The sequence below is a fragment of the Sarcophilus harrisii genome, chromosome 3 (genome assembly GCF_902635505.1).
Source record: "Sarcophilus harrisii chromosome 3, mSarHar1.11, whole genome shotgun sequence".
NCBI lineage: Eukaryota > Metazoa > Chordata > Mammalia > Dasyuromorphia > Dasyuridae > Sarcophilus > Sarcophilus harrisii.
Genome location: NC_045428.1, coordinates 574,104,180 through 574,132,014, shown reverse-complemented (window position 1 = coordinate 574,132,014; position 27,835 = coordinate 574,104,180). Strand labels below are relative to the sequence as shown.

Sequence of the window (27,835 nt, the reverse complement as noted above, 5' to 3'; positions counted from 1 at the left end):
TGTAGAAAAGCAAGACAAAGACAGCGGAGAAGGACCAACAGGTTAGGATGTTGCAACTGGGCCCTGGGCAGCAGACCCATTGCCCAAACGCCCCCAGTCCCACAGAGATGCCGTCCCTCTTAGCCCAGGGGACTTGTGCCCTACTATCAGATGCTCCAAATGAGGCAGGGGGTGAGGCCCCGGAACAACTCGCCTTGGCTTAATGCCCTGAGATTTATATAGTAGTTTGTAAATCCTTTTAGCAAGGGACATCAGAGAAACAGGGCTTGTAGGGCCATGAGTTGCCCAGGATGACTCAGCGATGGCCACCCAGACAGGGCCAGTGGAGCACCAAGCCCAAGAGGACTTCCACCGTAATGATGTCTCCTCACCGTACTCCCGGTCTTATTCCAAACTTACGTGCCAAACTGGGTTCATTTCAATCTGGATTACTGAGGAGGAAAGCCCCTTGGGGATCAATGTTATCCCATTGGATAAACAGGCAGCGCCACCATCCCCTCCCCTACCTTTTAACGTTTTTTACTGAAAACTTTTTTTCACATCAACTTCCTTTTTAAACATATCCCTCTTCCCATCCAGTGTACCACATCTTAGGACAAGGAAGAAAAAGAGAAGAAAAGCAGGTCAGCAAAACTGATTGATGCGTTTGCCAATATAATCAACACCTCTGCAAAGAGGGGGAAGCGCCCCCAACCCAGCCCCACAATCATACACTGACTCCATTACCTCTTTCCACACAATTGCAAGAGGCCTGGGAAGGGCCCCCAGGTGACCTCCGCAGGACTCCCCCTCAGGGGAAGGGATCTGGGGTCAAAGTAGCCCCGACTTGGCTGAATACACACTCTGCCTATGAAACACCAGAGCTTTTCTTTCCCAGCTAACGTCTGGGGCAAGTTCTCAAAGGGGATGATTCGATGGCACAATGACCAGGTGTTGGCCTTTCCTCTGGAAGACCTGAAGTAAAATCCCGCCTCAGACACCAGTCAGACTGTGTGATTCTGGGAAAAAACACTTCCCTTGTGTCTGCCTGTTTCCTTATCTTGCCGGGCTGTTGGAGGAAAAAGGAGCCATTGGTGAAAAGCTCTGCCAGCTTTCCCATGCTTCATAGGACCCCGGCCATCATGACCACACAGCACGGCAGTGGGAAGACTCATAGGTGAGGGCCAGTCCAGGGATGATGTTGCTTGACTCAGTAAATAATCCGAGCATAGCAGAGGGCCAGGAGGACAGCCCAGTCGTACCTTATGATTGCTCCTTGTTCCACAGCCCCAGTGTGTTCAGTGAGTGGTTGAGAAAAGCTTTGTTTAAAGCTCATAAAAAGCAATTCTTTGTGGTGGCCCCATTTCCTCACTAAGATCTAGTTCCATAATGTGAAATCATATCATCTTCAGTGTTTATGCTGGGTTTTTTTTCCTGCAGAAATGAAGTGCTTGCTTGAAGCCTGGGTTATTTATAGATCTCACTGGATACTTCTGACGCTGAAGCTTTAGTTATTGAGACGCTATGTGTTCCTGCCTACTTCTGGATTTAGCTCACATTCAGATTTAATGAAGCGCTGGTCTGAACAGGGGCAACCCCCCTTGAGAGAGGTCTCTTGGAAAGCAAATCAATACTGGAAAATTCCATCACGCCTTTACAATTTTCCCAACTCAGCTCCATGCTGTGTCCTGTGGCTGATCTCCATCTCTACCCCATCAGTCCCTGCCCCCCAAAACCTTGATTTTTACTTCAACTGTTTATCATGTGTTTGTATGTGTACATGCTGCCTTTTGCAACCCTTTGGTCTCTGTGTCCTCAGGGCTAAGCCCAGTGTTCATGCTGAGTAAGCACCTGCTGACTTCTAGCATTTCCTGGTCTTATACAGTTCACACTGGAGAATACAAAGAGAAGCAGCAGGGAAAAGGACCAACTCCTTTACCTAAGATCTCAACATGCCTCCCTGAGTTCTAATAAAACTCAATAAAATTTTAAAGTAATACCTCTGCAGTAGACTTTGTAACCTTGCCACAAGATTTTTAAGTGAATTCTCAAAATTGTATTTCTGGAAATTGGCAATAAATGCAGCCCTCACTGGACTGCAACTACAGGTGGTTGCTGCAACCGAGATCTCAGTCTCACTTTGCCCCCTTTGCCCCTCATGGGACCTGCCCAGCAAGAAGTTTGATGAATAAATAAACTTTCCTGTGTTCTGGAAGGGATGGCTGGAGGTGGGGCTTTGTGACTAATTACTGTTTGGCTACTGAATGGTCATTCCCAGCAGAGATGGCTCCTCTTGTGTTGGGTTATTGCTCCTGGTGAAAACAAAGAAATCTTACACTACACACATGGGCAGTGCCCAGAGTGGGGATTTAACACCTACAGACTACTAGAGAAGAGATCTAAAAAATGTTTTTGAAGGAGGAAAGTAGACTTGACTAGAAAGTGCTTTTTCTATAAACTATAAATAATGTTGGCATCTCCATCATCATTCCTGTTCTTCATAACTTGCCTCACCAAAATGCAAAGTGTGAATCACCTGAAAAGAAATACTGTGAACAAGCTATAAACGCCTCACTTGCTTATAATTAACAGCTGTGTATTTCTTGCTCTTCCTAACTTATGACCATCATAAGAAAGATTAATTAGTCAAATCCAAATTTGGACAAAACCTGATCTGGGGATTAGAGCTTTCATGCATTTCTAACCCAGGACAAAGGGTTCTTAAAGGGAAATGTTCAGATCACACTTGCTGAATAATGAAACTTGCAGTTGACAATCATTTTTATTAAGTCATTTCTGACTCTTTGTGATCCCAGTTGGGTTTTGTTTTTTTTTTTGGCAGAGATACTCAAGTGGTTTGCCATTTTCTTTTCCAGCTCATTTGACAGATGAGGAAACTGAGGTAAACAGGGTGAAGTGATTTGTCACAGCTAAGAAGTGTCTGAGGCCAGATCTGAACTCAGGAAAAAAAGGCTCCAGGAGTTGCCCTCTATTCCCTGCATCACCTAGCTGCCCCCATTGACATTATACCCATTTCTAACTTCCAAATCCATTAAATTTCTGGAGATCAATGTTTCAGGCCTCCCAGTCCATACTGCCCTTTCTGAAATGTCTGTTAAATCTCTCTCAAGTTTTACTGTTCCTGTAAGAAGCTGCTTCTTACATAATAAGTTAAGTGCTTAGCACTTCTTTAGAAGAGAACGCCCTTCCCCAATGAAGTCCCTACAAACCCACCTTTACCTACAGTGTTATCCAGTGCACAAGACCTGGGACACCAGCCAGGGAGGGGTTCTCTCCTAACAGAATAATCCTTGACAAAGCTCCATTGGTTGCATGAGATGATCGAAGTTTGCCATCTACCTCTTTATTGGGTGCCTGTAATTGCTTTTTGGCAACTTTTCCTTTTAGGACCCATATACTTAAAAGGAGGGCTATTGTTTTATAAAAGAAGATGCACTACACATGAAAGTAAGGCACTCTGTTGCCCCTGGCACAATGCCACGGCAGAGACAGTCACCCTGAAAAGGGGGCATAAAAGATGGCAAGTCACAAGAGAGAAAGCGGTCCACCAGCCACCATGGTAATTGAATGTCTTCTTCCAATCAATTCACAAGAAGGTGGGTGGCCTACATTACCTTGCCAACATGCTCCGACCACCAGCTGAGTTTCTATCTTGGAAGGGTGAAGAGGGTAATCTTCAGTCACTGGAAAGGGATCATAGGAAACACCATCGACATACAGAGTCACACTGGGGAATTCCACATTGAGAACGTAATGATGCCATTCCTTGTCGCACACCTGAGAGACAAAAGAAAGAATACAGAATATGGGATAGTCTACACATTCCTTTGTCCAAGTACATTAATCTAGAAGACGCCGATAAAATGGGAGACAAAGAAGAGGCGCAAAAATGAACAAGTCAGCACCGTCCAAGAGCAGTCGATCAGGAAAGGTTTGAGAAAAGACAGCACTGGACAGCTGGGTGGTCTGAGCGCTAACCCAAGGCCACCAAGTCCCTACTGGATACACCGAACCAGCTGTCCCAGGGGCAGCACCAACAGCCCATCCAAAGCTGAGCTCTCTTCTGCTGAGACCGCCCCCCTTTCTAAACCTCCTTTCTGCCCAGGGTACCTCAACACTCCAGTTACAGATCTGCAACCCTCAAGTCATCCTCCCGCCTCACTTCCCCCCTCCTGCCTCACTTCCCCCCTCCTGCCTCACTTCCCACCCCTCCAGCTAGCTAACTGTTTGCCAGGTCTTGCTGAATGGATGACAAGTGCATTTTCTCATGTCCAGGACACTCAAGGGGCCACTTAGCTGAAAGCTTTCTCACTCCTTAGCTGGACAACTCCAGCCATCTAAGGTACTTTGGACTTCCTGCCTTGTTTTCTCTTAAAGTGACCAGAATGATTTTCTTAAAAGAGTAAGTCTAACCTTTGGGTCACTCTCCTGCTCAATGGCTCTCATTACTCCCGATTTAAATATAAACTCCTCTTTTTTTGACATTTAAAGGCCTTCACAGCTAGGCATAAGGCACAGTGAAGCACTGAGGCAACAAGGTTAAGGCTTGAAGGACGAGAAAATGTTGAATTTATTTTTAGGTTGCTAGCAACCTAAAAATACAGAGTAATGACAGAAAACCTCAGAATGCTGGCTAGAAGCAGACTCCTCCAACACACTAAGAGACAGGGGAAGACACCCACAAAGGCACACACAAGATGCATTCCATGGGAGAAAAACTAGCAGAAGCAGCCTCCTCATTTTCTGGGTTCTGAGGGACAACTACTAGAACCAAGAGTCATGTTGCGCTCCACAGCAACTACAAGCATTTATGTGAACATTATTTCTTGGAATTTCTCTCTGGATCAAAGCTAGTGGTCATGGAACAAACAAGCCAAGGGCCAGAGGTGTCCCATCTCTGTCACAGAGCAAGTGAAGAAATAGCTTTTGGAGATCTTTAAAGAGAGAAACCCTCTAACTTCCAAAAAATCTATCATTAAAATAATAGAAAAAATTTTCCCTTTGAAGAAAAAGAGCAGTTCCTTAATATTTCTATTTCAAAGCAAATCCCTATTATTTTACATCTACTCTCTTTAAAAGCAGGAACCATATATGTTCAATAAATATCTATTATACTACTAACTTAGTATTTAAATGTATAACAAATACCATGGATTTAAAATAGGGTTCAGCCAAAATAGCTGATTTATGTTTATAAAGATATTAGATGAGCAACCCACAACCCAACTTTGAATCAGCTCTAACAGCAAAGGGAGACTATCTAGAAGCAAGAGGGCTTCTTAATTTAAATGACATTAACTTCCTCATACTAATATCATTTTTATGAAACACAGATGCTATAAATATGGCAGAAAAACTTGATGTTGAGGGTCAAGGAACTGAGTAGGCCTTAATCTGCTCTCTTGGTACCTACTCTGACCTACATTTACTACAAAGCCCAAGATCATGACCACATGTTTAATGTAAAATAAGAAATACAAAGAGAAGAGCATCCAGAATCCCAGGAAAGAACCAGTGCCCTCTCCAGTCATTCACCTGGTAGAATTCTCCTCTCTCTGCAATTTTGTGGGCCATCTTTTTAAGTCAAATACTTATTAGAAACTTAATATTAGGCAGCACTACAACTAACCTTATTTAGTAATTCTTTATATTTAAATTAATTTCAACATATAAAGTTGTTATAACACTTTCAGTCAAAATTAAAAACATTAGAAAATAGGGCAAACTTAACAAAAAAAAAAACTTGGGGTCTAAAATATATGAGGAGAAAGAAGAAAGGGAAGCAGGAAGGAAGGTACAGTGAACTTGCAAAGTACAAAATGGTCAAAAGTTATAAACACTTTTCAAAAGAACCAGCACAAACCATAAAGTTATTAGAAAACCCCCAACCTCAATAATTGAACACAAAATAAAATGTGAGGTACCACTTTACACCCATTAACTTGGTAAAATAATAATAATAATAAACAATAAAACTCAATCCTGGAGGGATCTTAGAGAAAAAGTAAGCACTTTAATCCACTACTGTTAGAGCTGTGAACGTGTAGAATGAGATGATATGATGATTCACAGTAAAAGTTATAAAAATATTTATTCCTGTTGATCCAATAATTCAATGGTTCCAAATATATCCTAAATATCCAACAATAAGGGAGTATTCAAATAGCCTAGTATGCTTACCAGAACAGACTTATGTTGAGTCAATAAGCATTTGCTGAATTTGTGTCCTGCACTGTCCTAAGGACTGGAGATAAGAGCATGAAAATGAAACATCTACTTCCTAGAAGTAGATTATAATCTCCTTGAGACCTGAGATGATAATATATGAAATATGTAAGTAAACACAAGTTTTTTAAAGGGCTGGAGGAGGGATTAGACACTAACAACTTGGGAGATCAGAAAAGTCATCTGGAACTTCACTGATAAGACAGACAACAGAAGGAATAAAGATAAGTTTGTAAGGTACTTTATAGGGTCTGAAAATTTTTAAAGGCTGAACAAGAATGGAATATAAGCTAACTACAATCACAGGACTCAGTGAACAAAAACAAATAGCAAAGAATCACCTGGTTTAATTTCCAGTGGAATTCAGCAGGTTTATAATTCTTCTCCTCTGAAGGGTCTTGACGGAAGAGAAAAACCAGTCGGCAATTATGTACATAGAGGGAATAATGATGCCGGTTCATATCTATAAAAAGTTTTAAGTAATATGCATTACTTTTAATATTCAATACAGAAAAGAAGACAGTTCTTCAAGTTGACTTTTAAAATGCTCTTTCTCCTGCAAGAATAACTGCATGTATGACTACAAACAGGGGTGTCAAACAGAAATGGGCCTCTCAGCAACCACCTGACAGGTCAAATACTGATGTCATTTTGTTTGTTGTATATTACTTTATTTGGTCAAATATTTCCCAGTGGCCTGGGGTGGTCTTCAGATCACACATTTGACCCTTTAAATTATAGAATGTTTAAGAGCAAATAAATAGAGCAGGTCTTTATTGTTGACTAATATACAAAAAGGAAAACTGAGCATGAGCAATGTCCTTTAAGAACAACCACAAAGTGTCTATGAAGTAGGCATACATTTCTTTCAGTTCTAAAAGAAGGAAGAAGCCAAACAAAACTAAAATATAAAAGGTATCAACATAAAATTAATAATCCTACAAACAATATTTACTTACAAGCTTGGTGACATTGGTACCCAGGAATTATATTATAAAAATACAAAAGCATTTATTTTTTTTTAGCATCATACAGAAATTTTCCCAGCCTATCTAACTGATTCAGGGCCATTTGGGAGCACAAAGAATGAAGTTCTAAGCAAACAATCTGCTCATCCTCAATCATCTGCCTCCCAAAGACCTAACAGCAAGAGCTGAGCAAGGAGATGTGCCCTTTTCCATCTACTTCCTGAATTTCCATATCACTATATTTTAATGTAAAAATGAATGTCTTATAACATACACACACACACATACACACACACATATATATGATGAATTTTTAAAAATTCAACTGGGGGGGCTTTTGTTCCTGCAGCAGCTGCAAAGGAAACAATAACATTCTGAGATGGTTTGCTGACCCAGGTGCTTTTAAAAAGCCTATTAAGAATCAGGCTCAGTTCCAATGATCTTGTGATGGAGAGAGCCATCTGTATCCAGAAGGAGGCCTATGGGGATAGAGTGGGGATCACAACATGGTGTTTTCACTTTTCTTGTTGTTTGCTTGCTTTTTGTTTTCTTTCTCATTTTTTCCCTTTTTGATCTGATTTTTCTTGTGCAGCATGTTAATTGTCGAAATATGTATATGCAGTATAGAGACTGCACATGTAACATATACTGGATTACTTGCCATCTAGGGGAGGGGATGGGGGTAAGGGAAGGGGAAAAAAATTTGGAATACAAAGTTTTCCAAGGATGAATGTTCAAAACTATCCATTTGTATGTTTTGAAAATAAAAAGCTTTAAAAATAATAATTTTAAAAAGATGCTAACAGAAAAGAAAAAAGAATCAGGCTCACTGGCCCTTTTGGTGGTTTGCCTTCCATTTGCAATCCAGGGTTCAGTGGCCCCAGATAGTTAGTCTACATATTAGCTTATATTATTTTATTCAAAAATTACAAAATCGTAACAAATGTAAACTCCAGACATCAAATCCAGTGGATATCAACGTGATTATTTCTCTGGTAAGTTACAAATAAGTTTGAGGTCATGGAAAGAAAAATACTGCTGCTCTCCCCATTCACTCACCTGTCTTATCTGAATTGCAAAGAATGGTTTCCTTCTCCCTGCCCCCTGGGCCATGCCTCATCCACACAGAAATCATAAAAGGCTCTTTCAGATTTACTGTCACAACCCCCTCTGGAATCTTCACAGCTTGAGTGCCATTAAATTCAAAGACCTGATCGCTGTCATGGCCGTTATCGGTGGGGAGGCCCACAGTCCAGTTCAAGGCGCTGCTTGGAGGAGGAAGAAGTTCAGCAGTACCGGAGGCTGCACCTAAAACAAAAAAAGACTCCACCGATTTAAAAAAAATAAAAAAAGAAAGAAAGAGAAAGTGGAGATAGGAGATGTTCCCAAATCACCCTAAATTCATTTTAACAGATAAATCCATCTCAGTCTTGTAGTGGGAGAAGAATCTGCACCCACAGGAGAAGGCAGGCCAACAAGTTGGCCCTCAACTCCGGCCCGAGGACCCAGGGAGGCAGGTCGCACCCAAAGCGTTCTGGGGAGGCTCATCCCCATCCTAACTAACCTCGTGGGAAAAGTCACAGGGTCTTTTTCCTTGCCTCATTCCCACAAAAAAACCCCAAAACACAAGCCCATCAAGGCAGTCAGGCAATACACATCTGGCCCTGAAGATACAAACACATGGGAAGAAGCAATTCCTCCTCCTGAGAGTCTTAGAGGTGCTAAAGGAAGGACATATACAGATCAGGAGCTCAGTGGCTGAGGGTCAAACCCACACCAGCTGCCACACTCTCAAGTCAACAAGCACATATTAAGCACTTGCTGTGTGCCAAACACAGGGTCTATGAGAGAACAGCTTGAGGAGAGAGCTTTGAGTTTTACAATCCTGCAGAAAGCAATCCCAAGGAGCCATTGTCACCTCTGTAGTCCTCTCCTCCAACTGGGGAAGTCTCCTTGAACCTTCCATTTTTCACTACAGCCCTGGACAGATCATTCCTGCATCCCTTTCGGCTCTTTTGTGTGTAGTGCTTGATAGAAGGATCTGTCTTTCTGTTCTGCTTACATCCCAGTCACCCCATATGGGGTCTGCATCCAGGAAGGGCTTAATAAACGCTGGTTGACTGGGCCTACCCTCAAAGCCTTTTCTTTTGGACCTTGACATACCCCCTCCTACCACTGAGTTCCTCCCCAGGCTTTAATCAGAGAGAAACCCAGACTGGCAATCCCTTATGTCCTGCCAGCTTTGCTTTGGGCTCACCCTCACCTCATCACCTCCCTTTGAGGGGTTTCTTCTCCCTTTAGATGTGAACTCCTGGAGAACAAGGACCACTTTCCTCTCAGGTTTTATTTGTAGCCCCAGCACCTGGTGCAGGACCTAGCCCACTGTAAGCACTTAATAAATGCTTGCTGTCCACCTGCCTTGGAGGTCTGTCTACTCCATCCTCCTGTAACTCCCAATCTGAATTTGGAGAGGTGTATTGGCACTCCAAGTCCTCCCCATCCTGGTCTCCTGCAACTTTCCTCCACCTCAGCCACTAGCAATCCTGGTCAGAGTTCTGATCTGTCACCTCTGACAACTGGAACTTCCTATCCTCCCATTTCTCCTTCTGCCTCATTCTTTTTAAACCTATTCTTTGATATCTTCAGAATCTCACAGATTCACTTTCATAACCTGAAGCTTAGAGCTTGCCTTCACCTCTAACACACTATGGTGTCCCCTTCCCCATTCTGTACCACCTGCTTGGCTAGGGCCTTCCCCTCACCTAATTTCCATGAAGGTAGGAACTATGGAAGACTATTTTTAAAATGTATATTTGGTGTATGTGTATTTAATATATATATATATAATATATTTAAAAATAAAAATATTTTAAAAGATTTTCATCTAAAGTCCTTTCCAAAATCCTTCAAAAAGCCCCTTAGAAAAGGTAAATGACTGAAAAGATTGAAGACAAAGGGGTTTTCTTAGAGAAATGCATTAAAGTTAGTGCTTGAAGACCAAGGAGCTACATGTAGTCTGCTTCACATCTGAGCCATCAAGAAATAACTAAGATATCAATTGGGGGGGGGGGGGGAAGTGGAAAGGAGAGATGTTTCTCTAGAAAGGGAACAGATTCAGGAGGCACAGGATTTAATCAATCTTTGATTCTTAACCCAGATAATACTCTATATATTATGGGAAATCTTGGCAAACAGTTGCAGGAAGGCATGGAAAAGGCCTCTGTCAGGCTTAATATACCTCTCTTCAAGCCAGCAATAACCTAGATAGATGTTTATGAGAAAGTAAAAGATAAGCTGCACCTAGTCTAGTATTTGTATTAACTTTTTAACCTCTTTTCTTTGATAAGACAGCCCTGATTCCTTGTTTTTGCATTCCTGGTGTATGGTATGGGGCCTGGAACATGATAAGCACTTCATATTTACCTATATTCTCTCATCTAGTGAGTGCAAACCTTTCATTTTACAGATGGGGAAACTGAGGTCAGAGGGGTTAGTAACTGGTCACACAGCTACTAAGTGTCTGGGAGTGCTTCCCACTCAGATCAGAGCTCCACAGTATCGTACACTATGTAATGGCCTTATTTTTTCCTCTATTTTACAGACAAAGAAACTGAGGCACAGGGAGGTTAAATGATCTGCCAAAGCTACTCAGTGCCAGAGGCAGAATCTGGACCCATATTTTCCCAAGCCTGTCCTCTCTATGAACCCAGCTCCCAACCCACTGAAGAGGAGTTTCAGAAACCCCATCTTTTCTGCCCTTCCTTAGTAGCTCAAGCAGAAGTCCCAGAGGGTTTTGCTATATTGGCAAAGACATGGCCTTCTATCAGCCTCTTACCGCAGAGCCGGTGCAGGGACTTCTCTGAGTATGTGTCCCGATCACAGCCCTTGCCAATGTGGCTCGTCTCTAGCTCCACTGTTGCCTGGATGGAGGTGACAGCTTCATCACAAGTCTCCAAATGGATGTTGGGGAAGAGAGCCAAAGACCCGGTACCCGGCTCATACTCAATCCTCTTGTTCCATCCTGCACAAAGTGGGGCAGGGAGAAAGGAAGAGATTTGGGGCCAAAAAGGCCCCATTATGGCTTGTGATTAGACATTTTTGAGCACACACAAAAACCCAACAGTGACGGAAGAGGAAAGAGCCAAACAGACCTTGCCAGCCAGGCTTGCACGTGGGTTTCACACTAATCTTGACCAACACATCTTCTGTAGCTCTTTTCTTCCCACAGTCATACGCAGTAACTGTCAGCTTATACTGAGGCTCTTTCCCATAGCTTAGTTTCTCAGTGTTTTTTATATAACCTGACAAAGGGAGAAAACAATGAAGTCAGAGCGAAAAGCTATTCAGCCTTTCACTTCAGCTATCCCATACCCAAACATCAATCGGTATTAGTGCCTAAGACACAACTATATTTTTGAAATAATTAACTCAACTTAATTTATATAACATCTGCATATACAGTAGAGAGGAAACCAACCTTTAAGAAATGCTAAAGAAGATACAAAAGCAACAGCAATTTTATCACCATATTCTTATGGGCTTTATATTTGGGTTTATATCTTCACAAAGATGTAAGAATTTGCATACAAGGAAAGACCACTCTGTATAAATTCAGGTATTTTTAATATGAAGTAACATGTTAGTATTTCTTGCTAAAAGGTTCACTTTGTTTAAAAAGTAAAATTTGCAAAGAGTAAGAGGTTTTTTCCTTGAAGAAGCATACCTAGTACTAGTTTCCAGGTTCAGACTTTTCTGAGTTCTTAAAAATTGTCTTTGGTGACATGATCATATAAAAAGCATGTTCTGTAACAAATTTAAATTAACCCTGTTGAACCTCAAAGACCTCACTCTTCAGCCTGCCTAGAAGCAGCAAAAGCTTTTCAATTCCAAGAGTGAAGGGTAAATAGGGAATGTGGCTCTCAGATACTAGGAATCAGGCCTCCAAAGACAACCTTATTCATTCATATCGGCAAAAAAAAAAAAAAAAAAAAAAGTCTGAGAAATAAAGCCTTTTAAATGGCTTTTTACTTTTTTTAGCTACAAAGGAAAAAGAGGACCTGATGAGAGTATTCTTCAGATTTCAACAAAGTAATGGGAGAAGACTGGAATTAAAATTTGAAACAAAATATAAAGATTATTCCTTGAGTACCCAAGCTGTGATCAACACCAACATTTTACAAAAATGTCCAGTCTGAAAATCTGTTTGAAACTGGACAACTCAGAAATGAACTCTCTGCTAAGAAAGTGCTAGGGCTTACTAATAAAACTGGCTCCAACTTTCCTTACCATCCTTGTCAACAACGAAGGGCACATCTGGAGTCACAATTTCATAGCTGCAGATCTGACTGAACTGAGGGGAACAGTCTGCGTCCACTGCTTCCACTTTTAAAATGTTGTCATATTTCTTCCCCTCAATAACTGTAGCTTTGTAGGATTTTTCTTTAAATATAGGGGCATATTCATTCACATCATTCACCTGAATATGGACTGTTGCTCTGATAAAGGGGTAAAAGGAAAAACAAAAATATCAAACATAGCGTTATTGAAATACATTTTCAGACTCTATTTGATTATCCTCAAAGATGTCATTTCTCCCATTTGTGTAGTTTCTTCTAACACTAACACCTTGTTTTGTTCAAGATATGTAGCTGCGCATATATTATACAATGTAAGTTCCCTTAAAGGATCTGTGCTTTATTCATTTCTGCACACAGAAATGCACATAGTTTGACATACAGTAGGCACTTAATATTTTCTGAATTAATATGAAGATAAAACCAAGCAATCACTAAGTTCTTTTAATTCTGAATTAAAAGCAAAGTCAGATAAGGAAACTTGTTGACTTTTTTTTTTTTTTTAAACCAAAATGGAATCTCAACTCCTCAGATTAAATCAGATGGTTATTAAAAAACACACACAACTGTTCTTTTCTTTGAAGTGTGATAACGTGAGAGGGAGATCAGAATACACAGAAGGGAAAATAAAGAAAAATGAGAGGATAGTTGACTGGACATCTTATCATAAACAGTTAAGAGTAAAAAGAGAATAGACTTCCTGGGCTCACACATATAAGTAGAAAGCAGATGAAGGAAGGAACCAAGATGAGACAAAAGCATGGAAAGATTCCTTTTTGCTTGTGGCTATTATATAGAGTAAATGCTGTTTCTGGACTGTGTGTGAAGACAGGAGGGGCCTGACCCACAGGCTTCCCGACTTCTGGCTGTCCTGGCAAGGTGTACAAAAGAATAACTCAAAAGATAATATTTACTTTTCAAGTGGCTTTTTAAAGCCAACATTATCTATAGCACCATTCCCTTTCTCTTACAAATTGTCTTTTAAACTCTAAATACTGGCAAGAGGAAGAGGAATTGCCAAACTTTTTGACAACTATGAAAATGTCATCTAACAGTAAGATTTGGTTTAAAGGAGAATTCTGGAGCAAATTAAAAATAAAAGCTTTTTTTTTAAAAAAGGAAATTCTGATGTGGAATTCAAAAACTACTAATCAATAAAGGTTAAGTACCACTGATTCCTGCCAACAGGAAGATTCAAAATGGGGGACAAAAGATGGAAAACTTTTAATTCTCACAACTCAAAGAAGTGGGCAAGAAAGATATTGTCACTATTCCTCTCCCCCACAAATAAGGAAACTAAGCCAAAAATTTCCACCATTCTTATTCTTCTTCTTCACTCTAGATTCCAGCCCTTTGGGCCTCCCATATTCTGAGAGCTCTGACTCCCCCTCTCTAGGTGAAATACGTTCCCTTTAGAACCTTTCCTGATTGTTGAATTCACTAATCCAAGCCTATCCTAGGACAAGCTTTCTCTCTGCCCAAACTGTCAGGCTCTCTGTTATCTCTCCCCATCTTGTATTTCTCCTCTGTGCACACATCAGAGTCTTACACTTCTTTATCTTTGCTCCTTCATTGCAGGGACCACCATATTTTCATCTGTCTCCCCAGGCTCTGGAATGTTTTGGGGGCTTACTAAAATTCAGAGAAAGGACTAACTTATAATAAGTGAGGGGGACAGGATACCCTGTGTTTGGATTACTTCTGTCAAAGGCTCTCTTTTTCCCCTATGGCACTCCTGTCTCTTGAACACACCCATTCTTTACCCCAGGACACACACTCAGCAGGTGAGCCATTTTCCCCCTTTGGCTCACTACCTCACTTACTTGTGAGATTTTTTCGTATTGGCTCCATCTGGTCCCTTCCCACAATCATAGGCCTGGATGGTGAAGGTGTAGTCTTTCTGAAGTTCACAGTCCAGTTTCTCTTTGGAGCGAATTATTCCCTCACCAGTGGATTTATCAACTACCACAGCATCAAAGGGGACATTTTGCCCGTGAATTTTAAATCCACATATCTCACCTAAAGAGTCAAAGGAGCACAGGTTAGAATTCCAACCAACTATTCCCTCTGCACATTTTCCCCCCCAAAATAAAAGACAACAATTTGGCAGCCAGGGGTTTGTGAGGGTCTGTGATCAAAGCAAGAACACTGTGCTTTAAAATGGGTGAATTCTGGGAACTTTAGTAAAAAGAAGCATACTCTGGCTTTCCAAGCAACTTGTTTACTTTGCATCCATTCATGCAGGAATACAAAAGAGAAAGAGAAACGTAGACAGGCATTTCACAGGAGTACTTAAGATAGCTCAGGGTGAAAGTGTATCTCATAGAAGCCACAGCCAAGCCCACTGATAACAACTTGGATGTACACCCGAGCTACGGGGAATAGCTGGGTAGCCGATTTGACGTGGACCAGAGCAGAAGGTTAAAATGCACAGTTATAAGCTGAGAGATGAAGAAGCTTCAGGTATAGGTTCAGCACCATAATTACAGAAATTCTGTCCGAAAAATCAAAACCACCAAGTCTTCCTGTGCAATGTACCTGACTAAAATTAGGGAACCAAAATAAACTCTTTAAGGAAAAAGGTAGAAATACCAACTTTTCAGGCATCCATTTCAACAGCTATCTACTAATAGAGTACAATTTCTCTTAAACAGAACACTCTTTGTAGAGGGAAGGATTTGCTAGATTTCCTTTTCTTTCAGACTTCTTCCTACCCAAACCTGAAAAAAAAAACCTGCCTCCGTACGTAATTACAGCTAAATGGATTATTAAAAGTACTCTTTCCATTCTAATACATGATGAAAGAAAGAAATATTTTGATGATTACATAAAGCTCCACAAAATATTGCATATGGAAATTATTACTTAACTGTTCCAAAATCCCAACTACTAGCAAGATTATCAATAAAAATACAAGTTCTTTTTAACACTTAAACAAGTGCAGTATTTAAAAAATTCTACAGTATGACCAGTAGAGTTCAAATGGATGTCTGATTTCCAGATATTTCTAGCCAAGGGTTGGTTACATAACAATTTTCATCAATATATTTTAAAATAGAAACAAAGTGGGAGAATAAAATGGGGCAATAGAGCATGACAGGATCTTCTGCTTAAGTGCTGACTCCCCATTTCATAACCGAAGTTAGTGGGTTAATATTCATAAGAGGGATAGAAAGAACCCTTGATCACCTTCTTTGGTGACTGTCACCTCAAAACTCTCTAAAGGGAGAAAAGATAAACCCGAGTCAGTAATACAGAAAGGACTGAAGAAGAGAAAAAATAAGGAACAAGTCAGAGATGCATACATTACACAGAAAAGCTTTGGACAAAAACTTCCCAAGACTGCAGCAGATGCTGCTGGGATAGCTAGAGCCGAGCTTGAACCTCCAGAACAGCAATGTAGTATTTGCAATTTGAGACTTACCATAAGCTATTGAGAAATTGTGAAAGCAGACTGACTTTCAGATGAAATGCTGCCACAAGGCTCCATTACCCCAGGAGGTGTCAGTAGAGATAAAAACGGACAAGGTTTTATCTTCACAATGAACAATTAGGCCCGCCTACTTGTTCTAATTACAGTTTGAAGAATTTCCCCTAACAAGCTGTATTGTATTCTCCCAGCTAGCTTCTGACTTCATTACTTGAATTTGGAGAAACTAAAAAATTGGAACACAAGGATTTCCCTTTTCACACTTGGTCTGCTAACTAAATAAATTACACCTGTTTTTCTCTAACTAAAGCAAGAGGATAAAATTTCAGCACCTTTTTGGAAAACAACAATTTAAATTCAAATTGTGAAACTAGCCTGAAAACTGCAGATCAGGTCCTCGAGCACCGGTGGCTTTTATTTCATACACGTGCTGCATTTATTGGTTTTGCTGTATATGTGTGTGTTCGTGCATGTGCATGTAACTAATCAAGGAGATGCGAGTGTCAAGAGGGCCAGATCTTTATGCCTATCTTACTATGTATATATGTACAGAAAGGGTGAGATCAGAGTACTACTTCTTAGTATTGGAGCCAAAGATCAAAGCTGTCCTCCAAAAACACCAAATAAGACATAAAAGATAAAAATTCTGGCAAGACTATTTCACTGAGAAGGATAATGTCTGGCTACTTTTCAGAGTCCCCTTTTTTCTGGGCCTGGACAAGTTCAACCATCCTAAAATTGCCCATTAATGAAAGTGATGTAGAACCCTCAAATATCAGGGGTTGACTAGTCCAGTGGTTCTCAAAATGTAGTCCAGAGAATCTTGGGAGTCTCTGAAACCCTTTCAGAGGATCTAGAAAAAACCAGATTTATTTTTATTTCTAATATGGTAAATATGCTCCTCAGTGAAATAGTCTTGCCAGAAGGTTTCATCTTTCTTCCACAGGATTTCCTCATCTATCTGAAGATAGCAATAACATGCTCTCTCCTCCAGCCTCTTCCAAGCCTTCATTAGGCTAAACATCACTAGTTCCTCCAATAAATGTCACAGACAAAGCTCTTCATCAAGAACTTTCCCACAATATAGCCTCTTGAACATAAACTTCAAGATGTAAGAAGAAGCACAGGTTACCCCAAGGTTACTGCTTCTCTATGGCACAGCCCCAGGTCTGTCTCAACTCCATTTTCTTGGCTGCCACATCTCATTGCTGACTTACACTAGGCTTGCAAGCCCCTCAAACCCTCAGGTTTTTTTTTAAGTAAGCTCATCTCTAAATCATATTTGAACCATTCTACCCTTGTAAAGTTGAGTTTTTAACCCAGATATAAGAATTTCATTTATCTTTGTTAAATCCTGATTTAATAACATAATTGTTGTTGCTTCTCCTTTGTTCTGGAAGAGAACCAATGACATCAGGAGGATGACGTCCTGACTTACAAGAGAATCGGATTTCAGTGAGGCAGGGCTGTGCAAAGTCATCAATTGCATTCTCTCCTCCGAGTCATTGGACTCCAGTGGCAACACATAGGTCAGGACAACTGGTGATTATCCTAGCTTTGTATCACCTACAAATTTAAGAAGCTTGCACTCTGTGTCACATGGTCATTAATAAAAATGAGGTTTTAAAAATGTTAAGGGAAAGACTGAAAGCTCTATGGCATCTTATTTAGAGAAAAAAGGAACAGAAACGATTTGAAGCAGGGTAAGAGGGACTGAAGTAAAGAGCTTAGAAGAAACAAATCATATGACCACAGAAAGCCAGGTTAAGGCAGAGAACACAAAACTCCCTCCCGATGGCAGGTGTTCCAGGTGCATTTTTCAAGCCTGGTTCTCTAACTTAATGGATAACAGTTTATAACTCAAGATGAACAATCTGCCTGGCAGAAGGAAAACTGCTAAGAAGTTAAAAAAAGACCACAGTCTAAAAAAGGGGCACCTTGGAGGAATGGAAAATGTCGGGAAGATTATGTCACTCTTTTGCTAAAGAACCTTTGATGCTTCCCTCCTGCCTCTAGCATCAAATACAAACACTTCTACTTGGTCTCCAAAGGCCTTCCAAATCAGGCTCTGCTCTATCTCCCTTTCACAATATTCTGTTCCAGTCAAATTGACTGCTCTACGAGTTCAGAACACCATTTTCCATCTTCAGTCTTTGTACTGGAAAATGCATGGGCAAAAATACTTTCCTTGTCATACAACTTCTCAGATGTCTGTGGCTCCCTTCAAGGTCTGGCTGTGGTAACGACCCTCCCTGAGAAAGGACTTGTACCCTCTGATCTGTGTGTACATTTGGGAGCTCCTGATGAACAGCCCTTCTCCCAATACAAATCACTGCCTTGGAAAGTTGTCTGGTTCACTGAACCAGACTTGTGTTTGAACCCAGGCATCCAAAACCAAGTCCCCAGGCTGATACCAAGTCACACCTACTGACAAAATGCAAATATCATTACAGCAGGAACTGCTTTGGTTTTTTTCCTCTGCATCCAGAGGATGTAGCATGCAAGGAATAGACATTCAATAAGTACTTGCCAGGGTGTCCTGGCTTCTTCTTGTTTTAAATTCAATTCATGAAGCAGCATGGTGTCATAGAAAGTGTAGATTTGCAATCTGAAGACTTGAGCTTAAATCTTGGCACTATAAATTACCACCACTGTGAAGAAATTTTGGGGGGGCTTTTTTTAAATAAATGGTTGGATAAATGACCACCTAGTTCTCTAACAGCTTTAAATTTATCATCCTATGTTAAAAAGCACAGCATGGGAAACTGAGGGATCTATGCCTGAGTCCTACAGATTTCTACAGAAAATTCACTTTCCAAGTTGATATTAATGACCACTCAGAGTGTCTGGCCATTAGTCAATTCCATATCCATAACAACAAGAGAAATGTTATAAAATATTTTGTTAAAAATTCAGGCATATTCTAACTATCACATTCTCCTTGAATACAGATTTATAAGCCCATCAAAAATTTAAAAAGTTAATCTGGTATATCTCAGTTTTCACAAAATCATGTTGGTCTTTTGTAATCACCACTTTCTTTTTTGGATAGTCACTAATCATTGCTTTAATAAGAGTCTAGAATCTTACCAAGAATAAAGCCAAGTTCACGACACATAGATGAATATGTATATATGTATATATATATAAATTCTATGCTGTGAAAACTAGGCCTAGATTTGTCCTTGTCCTTTCCTACAACTCTTCTCTGGTTCTCTGAGCTTGTGCAAAGATGGACCAGAAATAACAGTTTCCAGTTACTTCCACACCCTAGGAAACATAACCTAATTTTGGTATTGAGACAGATATTCCCCTTCTGTGTCTTAACTTATCTTACCTATCAATTCTCTATTAGTTAATTCTATTCTCTTCTCCAATTGAAAAACTATTTCACTGGGTTGAGAAAATGAAACCAAAGTAGGAGTGGAAAAGTTCTGCTGCCTCTTCAATTATCATCTAATCTGCACCAAACACTCCTCTTCTTTCGAATCTTCCTCTTTACCCAAAATAATAACAAAGGGCAATAAAGACAAAAATATCTGCTTTTCTTAGCTTTTCTTGCCCTCTTGGGGTGACTTTGAGCGTCAACATTCTTGCTATACTCTTATAGGTTCCCACCATGCTTCTGTATTTACCTTCTGCTCTTGTTTCATCTTCTGCATAAATCTTGTGAAATCCACTCCAAAGAACTTTTAAGTACCACTTATGTGCCAGGCACTGTGCTCAGCACTGGGAATTTAAAGACAAAATGAAAAATAATCAGGGAATTATATTCTTAATTCTAAGAGGCAGAGGTGGAAGCCAGTAGTCTTGGAGAGCACAGAAGCAAAGAAATGAGTCTAAAAAGGCTGCCTGAAACTGGTGAGGGAAAAACTGTCAATGTCAGTGGGGCCACCAAAGATTCTCAAGCAGAAGATTGACATAGTCAAAGGCTTGCTTTAAGAAGGTTACTCTGGAAGTGAGCAGAACCAGGAGAACACAGTAACAGAGCCAATGTACAATGATCAACTTTGATGGACTCAGTTCTCAGCAACATAATGATCTAAGACAATTACAAAAGATTCATGATAGAAAATGCCATCCACATCCAGAGAAAGAACTATAGAGTCTGAATGCAGATTAAAGTATACATACTATTTTCTTTTGTTGTTGTTGTTTTTTCTTTCTCGTGGTTTTTCTCTCTTGTTCTGATTCTTTTTTTACAGCATGAATAATATAGAAATATAGCTAATATGATTGTACCTGTATAATCTGTATCAGATTGTTTGCTATCTTGGGGAGGGGGGTAAAAAAGAAAGAGAAAAAATGAAGGAGAAGGAGTGAATGCTGCTGGTGGTGGTCAGAGAGGTGATGGCTATTTTATGGCAGCTCTGGCTCAAGCCTAAGCCTCTAGGTCAGAGCCCCAAGTATCAGCACTGATTCTTTGGACAGCTCCCTTTCCCTTCAATCACATGTTTAAGAACTTTCCATCTCTCTTGAGCTGATTTCCTGGACAGAATTTTAATCCATGGGTTCCTGCCTAGCTTCTCTTGGAACCACTCAGATTCTACTCACTCAAAATTTAGATTAATATGCCAGAATCTTCCCAATCTTTAAAGATTCTATTGTCTATAGGAAATTAGCACAAGATAAAATGACTTGTTCACAATGACAAGGTTAGTAGATGGATAAGAATTTATTAATTGCATACTATGTGCCAGGCATTGTGTTAAAAACCCAGGATACAAATACAAGGATGTAAAATATCCTCAAGGAGCATATATTTAAATAAGGAAAGACAATACACAAAGAGAGCTGATAGAAAATTGGCAGGGGTAGTGGTGGAAAGGAAATTGATATGGTGTTAGGATAGCCAGGAAAGGATATGTCACTTTGATTCTGGGTAATATAAGATGAAAGCTCATTTAATGCTAGCTAATATCTAAGATGAGCATGCTAGGACAAAGTCCAAGGTTCTAGTGAAGGGGGAATAAGATGGTGCTAGTAGCAAAGTATGAAAAATGTCAAAGGTAATACTGAACCTGGGTCTTGAGTGGCTCCAAGTTTAGAATTTCTCTCTACTATATCAACTCATCAATCCCCTCATTTACAGTCAAGAAAAGTAATACAGAAAGAAGTACTTTACTTCAGAAAAGGAAGCTGGACAGAGGAAAAGCCAAGAAAAGAATCCAGATGCCATGACTCCCAGTCTCCTGCTCATATCACTATATTAGTCAGTATTAAGTGATAATTTGAAAAGCATATGGAATAAGTAAACATGAGAGAATGACTTTATCATTCCAACCAATTAAAACAATATTATCAAGGCCCCTTCCCATTCAAAATCTGCCTATTAAGTCAACTTTTAATCTCAAGAAGCATTCATCTCATATGCAGTGTGTAAGATTAAGAATGAATTTATATCCACAACTAATGATTTTTAGGATCACAAGATAGAAGTAGAAAGGTCCTGAGAGATTATCTAATTCAACTCCCCCATTTTACAGATGAAGATTCTAAGGCTCAAGAGTTTTAAGTGATTTGCCCAAGAGCAAAACTAATAATAAATGGGCTGGGCTAATAAAAATTTAAACACATCTCTTATTAGTTAAGGAAATTAACATTCAAATACTCTAGTAACAAGGCTGAATATCTACAAATATACCATATTATCCCAAAGAACACAATTTTAAAGCATGCATATGACCAATACTAATGCATTATAGAAAAGTCCTATCATCTAGTATGAAAACCTCACTATTGAATTCACTTTTCCTGCTAAGTTAACACAGAATTTTCAGTTTAGTAATAATTTTAGACAAAATGTGCCTGCCTTAAAAATTGTGTAGGATTCAGATCAGATCATTGACAGTAAGGACTCTACCCCTATAAACAATAAAGATTTCAGAGTCAGAGCCTTTAAAATTGTGTGGCTCCTATTCATGTGAACTCAAAAGTCTTGATCAATAATGATTATGAGCTTCAGAAAAATGAAATGCCTGGGAATCAGCTATCACAAAAAAGCAAAATTTCTGTAATATTCATGCAGTTTTTAACCATTTGATTCCATGTAAAAGATAGTCTGCTTTTCAAATCAAAATCAAATGATTCCAATTTTTAAATTTTTTGTATTTTATATCACTTTGGAAAAACTACTGTATAAGATTACAAAATAAATTAAGCATGAAACTATGGAAGCCACTTTTATGTATAAGGTAGAAGAGTAGATAAAGTACTAAGCCTATTAAGGAAGACCCCAGTTCAAATTTTGTACTGGGACACTAACTGGGTGGCCCTGGGAAAGTCAATTCACCTCTATCTGCCTCAGTTTCCTCATCAGTGAAATGGGGATAATATCACTTACTTCCCAGAATTGTTGTCAGGATCAAATGAAATAATATTTATAAAGTGCTTTGTAAATTTTACATATTATATAAATTCTGTTATTGCTTTAAGTTTATTTTGTTAGTTCTCAGCTATTTTTCACATGGTCTAATAGTGATAGAAATCTTGACTTCGCTGCCAGTAAAGACAATTCTTAAGTCTATACCCAAGTAAAGTACTTCATTAAATATTATACAATATTCACTGACTTCAATATACAAAATTCAATACAGAACTTAGATCAGTGATCTAATAGTATCCACAAAATGTCAGCAAAATGTTGGGTTTTTTTAAGTAGCATTTCCTCATTGGATACCGATAGGAACCCAGGCCGGGAAGACTAGCTGACTTCTACCATTTTATAGATAAAGAAATGGAGGCCCAGAGATAATGTAATTTCCCCAAGGCCCCACTAACAAACAGCTTATTTTTCAAGGGCCTTATTCTTCCCTCCACAGAACGCCTGGGAGAAGAGGGGAGAGAACAAGCATTTACAGACTGCCCCTACTATACCCCAGGCACTGTGCTAAGCACTTTACAAAAGGTCCCCGCAACAATCCTAGGAGGTGAGTTATCATCCCCATCTCATAGATGGACAAGACTGAGCATAAGTGACATGTTTTTGCCCAGCCAGGGTCAGGCCTCTCTGCCTCTAGGCCGGGTGATGTGTTCCTTATGGAGCCCCCTAGCGGCTTCCCTGGGGCTCTGCACACTAAGGGCTCTGAGTAAACTGTTATCTGGGCCAGGGGAGAGCAGCTGAGCCGGGCTGACAGACACTGACTAGAGCTGTCCCACTCCCCACCCCCACCCCTGGGCCTGTTCTCAGGCACCCTAAAGAAAAGGCTTCAGACAAGTGCAGTCTTTATTTTCAAAGCCTGCTCTTCTGATTGGATTCAGGAGAAAGCCTCCTCAGCTATCTCCCTTTTAAGTCTTCCAGGCTCCTCTGGCCCTCCTGCTAGAAGAATCCCAAGGACAGACCAGTCACTCTGCTGCTGCTCGGGGCATGCAGTACGCCGGGCATTTCATGGACTCCCAGACCCATGGCCAGACAGGACTGGAGAGGTCGAGTCCAAAGTCCAGAATGGAACAAGAGGTTTGGCAATTGTTAATGCTATAAAGTTACCCATACATATAACCTGTAAATAAAAAGCTATTAAAAAAAAAAAAAAGTCCAGAATGGATTAAAACGTAACCGAGAAATCCTTAACAAAATAAATGACTACAATAAGACACAAGGTATCCTTATGTCTGGTTTAACAGCCCCCATTTTGAGGTGAGTTTAACACCTCCCACCTTTCTACACAATGAGGTAAGTGACTGGCCCACGGTCACAGATGGAGTCAGGATCCATTAGAATCTAGGTCTAGGAGCTCCAAATTCAGCCCTGCATCACACTGTCTCCAGACCGAGGGGGTCTGCTCCAATCCACCTCCGACGTTTCCCACTGTTTTTTTTTTTTTAAAGGATCAACATTCCAGTGCAAGCTTTTTTTTTTTTTTTTTTTTTTTTTTAAGTGAGGTAATTGGGGCTAAGTGACTTGCCCAGGGCCAAACAGCTAGGAAATACCAAGTGTCTGAGGTCATATTTGAACTCAGATTCATCTGACTCTATCCCTTGTACCATCTAGCTGACCCTTTAATCAGCAGCTTTTTGATTTTGTGCTGACTGCCCTCTCCCACCCTGGAGCTCAAGGCACATTGACTCCTCTGAGAAATATAATCTCATCTCTGCACCTACTGGAACCTTTTCCTTCATTCCACACCCAGATCTTGGGAACTACATTCTTTCCCACCCTCAAAAAACACTCACTCACACTATCTATCTTTACTAGCTTTCATCCTACATCCTTCCTCCCTTTCACGGCTAAAGTGGAGAAACGAGAATTGGTCCCTGCACTTTCTCTCCTTCCCCCCTTTTCTTAACTCTCTACAGCAGGGGTGGCGAATGTGCAGCCCACAGGCCACATAAGGCCTACAAAATCATTTGCTAAGGCAACCACAGATGATGACCTGAAAGCTAGGTGCAACTTCTCACGGCTTGACTTGTATGAGTTGATAATTTTCCCTGGCCCACAAATGGCCCTTGGCAGAAAAGAAGTATACCCCACTCTACAATATAGCCTTTAAACCTCACCATTTAACTGAACAGAATTCTCCATGTCCAGCGGTCAAAGTGCCAAACATAAAAGTCTTTTCTCTGTCCTGATCTTTCTTTTATATCATGTTTCAAAGTTTACAAAGGGCTTTACAAATATAACCTCATTTTGTTCTCAAACATGCCAGGGAAGTAGCTTTTATTATTATCCTTGTTCTGTAGATGAGAAAACTGAGGCACATAATGCCCCTGCCCCGGCACCCAGCTAGTGTCATATTACATGTGAATTCAGATCTTGCTAACTCCAGATCAAATGCTCCAAACTCAGCATTTCCCTCTTTTACTTGATTTCCTCCCTTGTACTCCACGAGTCAGGGCAGAGGGCACCTTAATTGTCTTGCCTCCTAGAATGCCTCTTCTCCTCCTCCTTAGCTTCCTAGCTTCCTTCAAGTCTCAGCTAAACTCCCACCTTTCACAAGAAGTTTTTTTTGCTCCTTCTCTTGGAGATTTATGTCCAATTTAACTGGAGGCCGAGGAGAGGATAAGATCTTACATAAATGGAGTTGTGTACATCTTCATATTCAAATACAAATTCTCTGAGGGCAGAGAATTTTTTTAATCTTTCTTTGTCCCACAAATTCATTATCTTCCAAACTGAACTTGCTACTTTTATTCATAAACCTTCCCCTCTCTTCTAAACTTCCTGGCTTCTGTCAAAGGCACTACAATCCCAGTTTCTTAGGTTTGTAACCCTAGCATTATCCTCAGCTTTTCAGTATCTCTCATCCCACACATTTATCCAATCAATTTCCAAACTTGCCATTTCTACCATTACATCATCTTTTACATATGACCCCTTCTCATATAGCGACCATCTCAATTCAGGCCTTTAACACCTCTCCTTAAGAGTACTGTAACAGCCTCCTAATTAGTCTCTCCTTGACTCAGGCCTCTGAGCCCTCTTCAATCTAGCCTACCCTGATGCAAAAGTCATTTTCCTTATGTGCAGATCTAACCATATCTTTGCCCAATTCAGATAACTCCAATCCTGTAAAGGCTTCTGGAGAAAAATGAGAAATTCCTGTTCAGCTCTAAAAACCCCATGTGACTTAGCCCCAACATACTTTTCTCATCATCAGACATTCCTCCTGGCAGACTGGCCATCCCTGTGTGACTTTGCACTGAGCATCCCAAATACCTAGAATGCACTCCCCTTCCTTACTTCAATTTCTTTTCTTCCTTTAAAACCTGCTCACCTAGGAATTGTGAACAGATCCAACCATTCTGGAAAGCAATTTGAAACTATACTCAAAAAGTTATCAAACTGTACATACCCTTTGATCCAGCAGTGTTTCTGATGGGCTTATATCTCAAAGAGATCTTAAAGAAGAAAAAGGGATCCACATGTGCAAAATGTTTGTGGCAGCCCTCTTTGTAGTGGCAAGAAATTGGAAATTGAATGGATGCCCATCAGTTGGAAAATGGCTGAATAAATTATGGTATGTGAATGTTATGGAATATTATTGTTCTGTAAGAAATGACCAGCAGGAGGATTTCAGAGAGGCTTGGAGAGACTTACATGAACTGATGCTGAGTGAAACGAGCAGACCCAGGAGATCATTATACACTTTAACAACAATATTGTATGAGGATGTATTCTGATGGACATGGCTCTCCTCAACAATGAGAGGATCCAAATCAGTTCCAATTGTTAAGTAATAAAGAGAACCCAGCGAAAGAACTATGGGAAATGAGTGTGGATCACAACATAGCATTTCCACTCTATCTGTTATTGTTTGCTTCCATTTTTATTTTCCTTCTCAGGTTATTTTTACATCCTTTCTAAATCTGATTTTTCTTGTGCAGCAAGATAACTGTATAAATATGTATGTGTATATATATATATATATATATATTGTATTTAATATGTACTTTAACATATTTAACATGTATTGGACTCCCTGCCATCTAGGGGAGGGAGTGGGGGGAAGGAAGGGAAAAGTTGGAACAGAAGGTTTCACAAGGGTCAATGATGAAAAATTACCCATGCATATGTTCTGTCAATAAAAAGCTATAATAAAAAACTGCTCACCTACACCTTCTGTAGGAAGCCCTACATGATCTCCGCTCACCAGCGCCCTTTCTCCCAAACTATTTAATTGTATTAAATTTAAATTTACCTACTTGGTGGATATTTTATCCATTCATATTATATTTCTGTTGTACATATTTTTATGTGTACTTTCTGTCTCCCCGATTAGAATGTGAGCATCATGATCTGTACTTGTTTCCCCAGAGTCCAGCACAAGGCCTGACACGCAGTCAACATTTGTTGACTGACAGGGAGCTCTCGGTATGGATGCTCCCTCCAGCACTGATGCTCTGTGGGGCATAGTCCCATGGTTGTTCAGGGGCATTGAGAAGTCTGGCGGCCTACAGTCTCACAGCCAATACCTAAAAGGTATAGGACCAAACCAGATAATCTCTTGGCTGGGAAAGCTCCTTCTGGTGGACTGTTGCTCCCCAGGGAGGCACTCCTATCTCCAGAGAGGTTAGTGGACAATTTCTAACCCCTGCCTCACACCCATCCTCCTGTGGGAGGCTAACAATATGAAGTTAACAGCATCATTGGTTACCTTTTGGTAGCTGATTTACACAAATCAGAAGGAAAAATGAAGATCATGTGGAGAAGGAAATCATACAAGTTAAGTAGTTTCTAATCAACTTCATCTCAATCTAACAAAGCTTCCTATAGCTAGGACTAAATTTTACAACATAAGCCATTAACTGATTCTGCAAAATGTCAAATCTTCAAGCTGGGATGTCAAAGCAAAAGAATGGCAGACCATGACACCTTCCCAATAGCCAAGAGAGAACAGTTTTTTAGTCAAGTCACAAAGATGCTTATTCTGATTTCTAAGTCTGAGTTAAACCAGAGGGTCCCAGAATTCAAACAATTTGAAGATCGCTGATAATGCTTACACTTTAGCTTGCATCCTCATTAGGATCTATAAATCATTTTAATTTTTTACTTCCTTGCCCATAAATGTTAATGTTTTGACAGTAGTCTGGAGTGTAATTAAAATCTAGAAATCAGTTCCTTTAAAAAAAATTTTGCATTTTCTTCTGTTTTGAATATCACCCACATTTCCCAATGGAGCTCTTTCCCTTTATGAACCATTCCTTAAAATGAAAAAACAACAACAACAACCAAAATACCTTACTAGCTTGATGTGATTTCTCTGTAACAGAAATAGTAGCTGGACAGGAAGCTATCAGCCAATAGAACATATTGTTAACTAAATTTAAAACATAGGCAGCCCTGAACAAATTAATGTCTGCAAATCAGCCACAATAAAGTACAATCTGCTATTTGACAGTAAAATAAATCAAAAGACCAC

General features: G+C 40.0%; 1 protein-coding gene across 4 annotated transcripts in view; it reads right to left on the bottom strand.

Annotated features, from left to right (window-relative positions):
* The window catches only part of CLSTN1 (calsyntenin 1), an 86,396-nt gene that overhangs the window by 7,957 nt on the left and 50,604 nt on the right, over positions 1-27,835 (bottom strand). For 2 of the 4 annotated variants that reach the window (XM_031962903.1, XM_031962905.1), the window contains exons 3-10: positions 15,737-15,766; positions 14,371-14,566; positions 12,480-12,688; positions 11,345-11,494; positions 11,029-11,214; positions 8,253-8,501; positions 6,567-6,688; positions 3,615-3,777 (exon numbers count right to left, since the gene is read on the bottom strand). In XM_031962903.1, the coding sequence (XP_031818763.1) occupies positions 3,615-3,777; positions 6,567-6,688; positions 8,253-8,501; positions 11,029-11,214; positions 11,345-11,494; positions 12,480-12,688; positions 14,371-14,566; positions 15,737-15,766 (1,305 nt within the window). The remainder of the gene's footprint in view (positions 1-3,614; positions 3,778-6,566; positions 6,689-8,252; positions 8,502-11,028; positions 11,215-11,344; positions 11,495-12,479; positions 12,689-14,370; positions 14,567-15,736; positions 15,767-27,835) is intronic. The other 2 variants (XM_031962904.1, XM_031962906.1) reach the window with 1 other exon arrangement.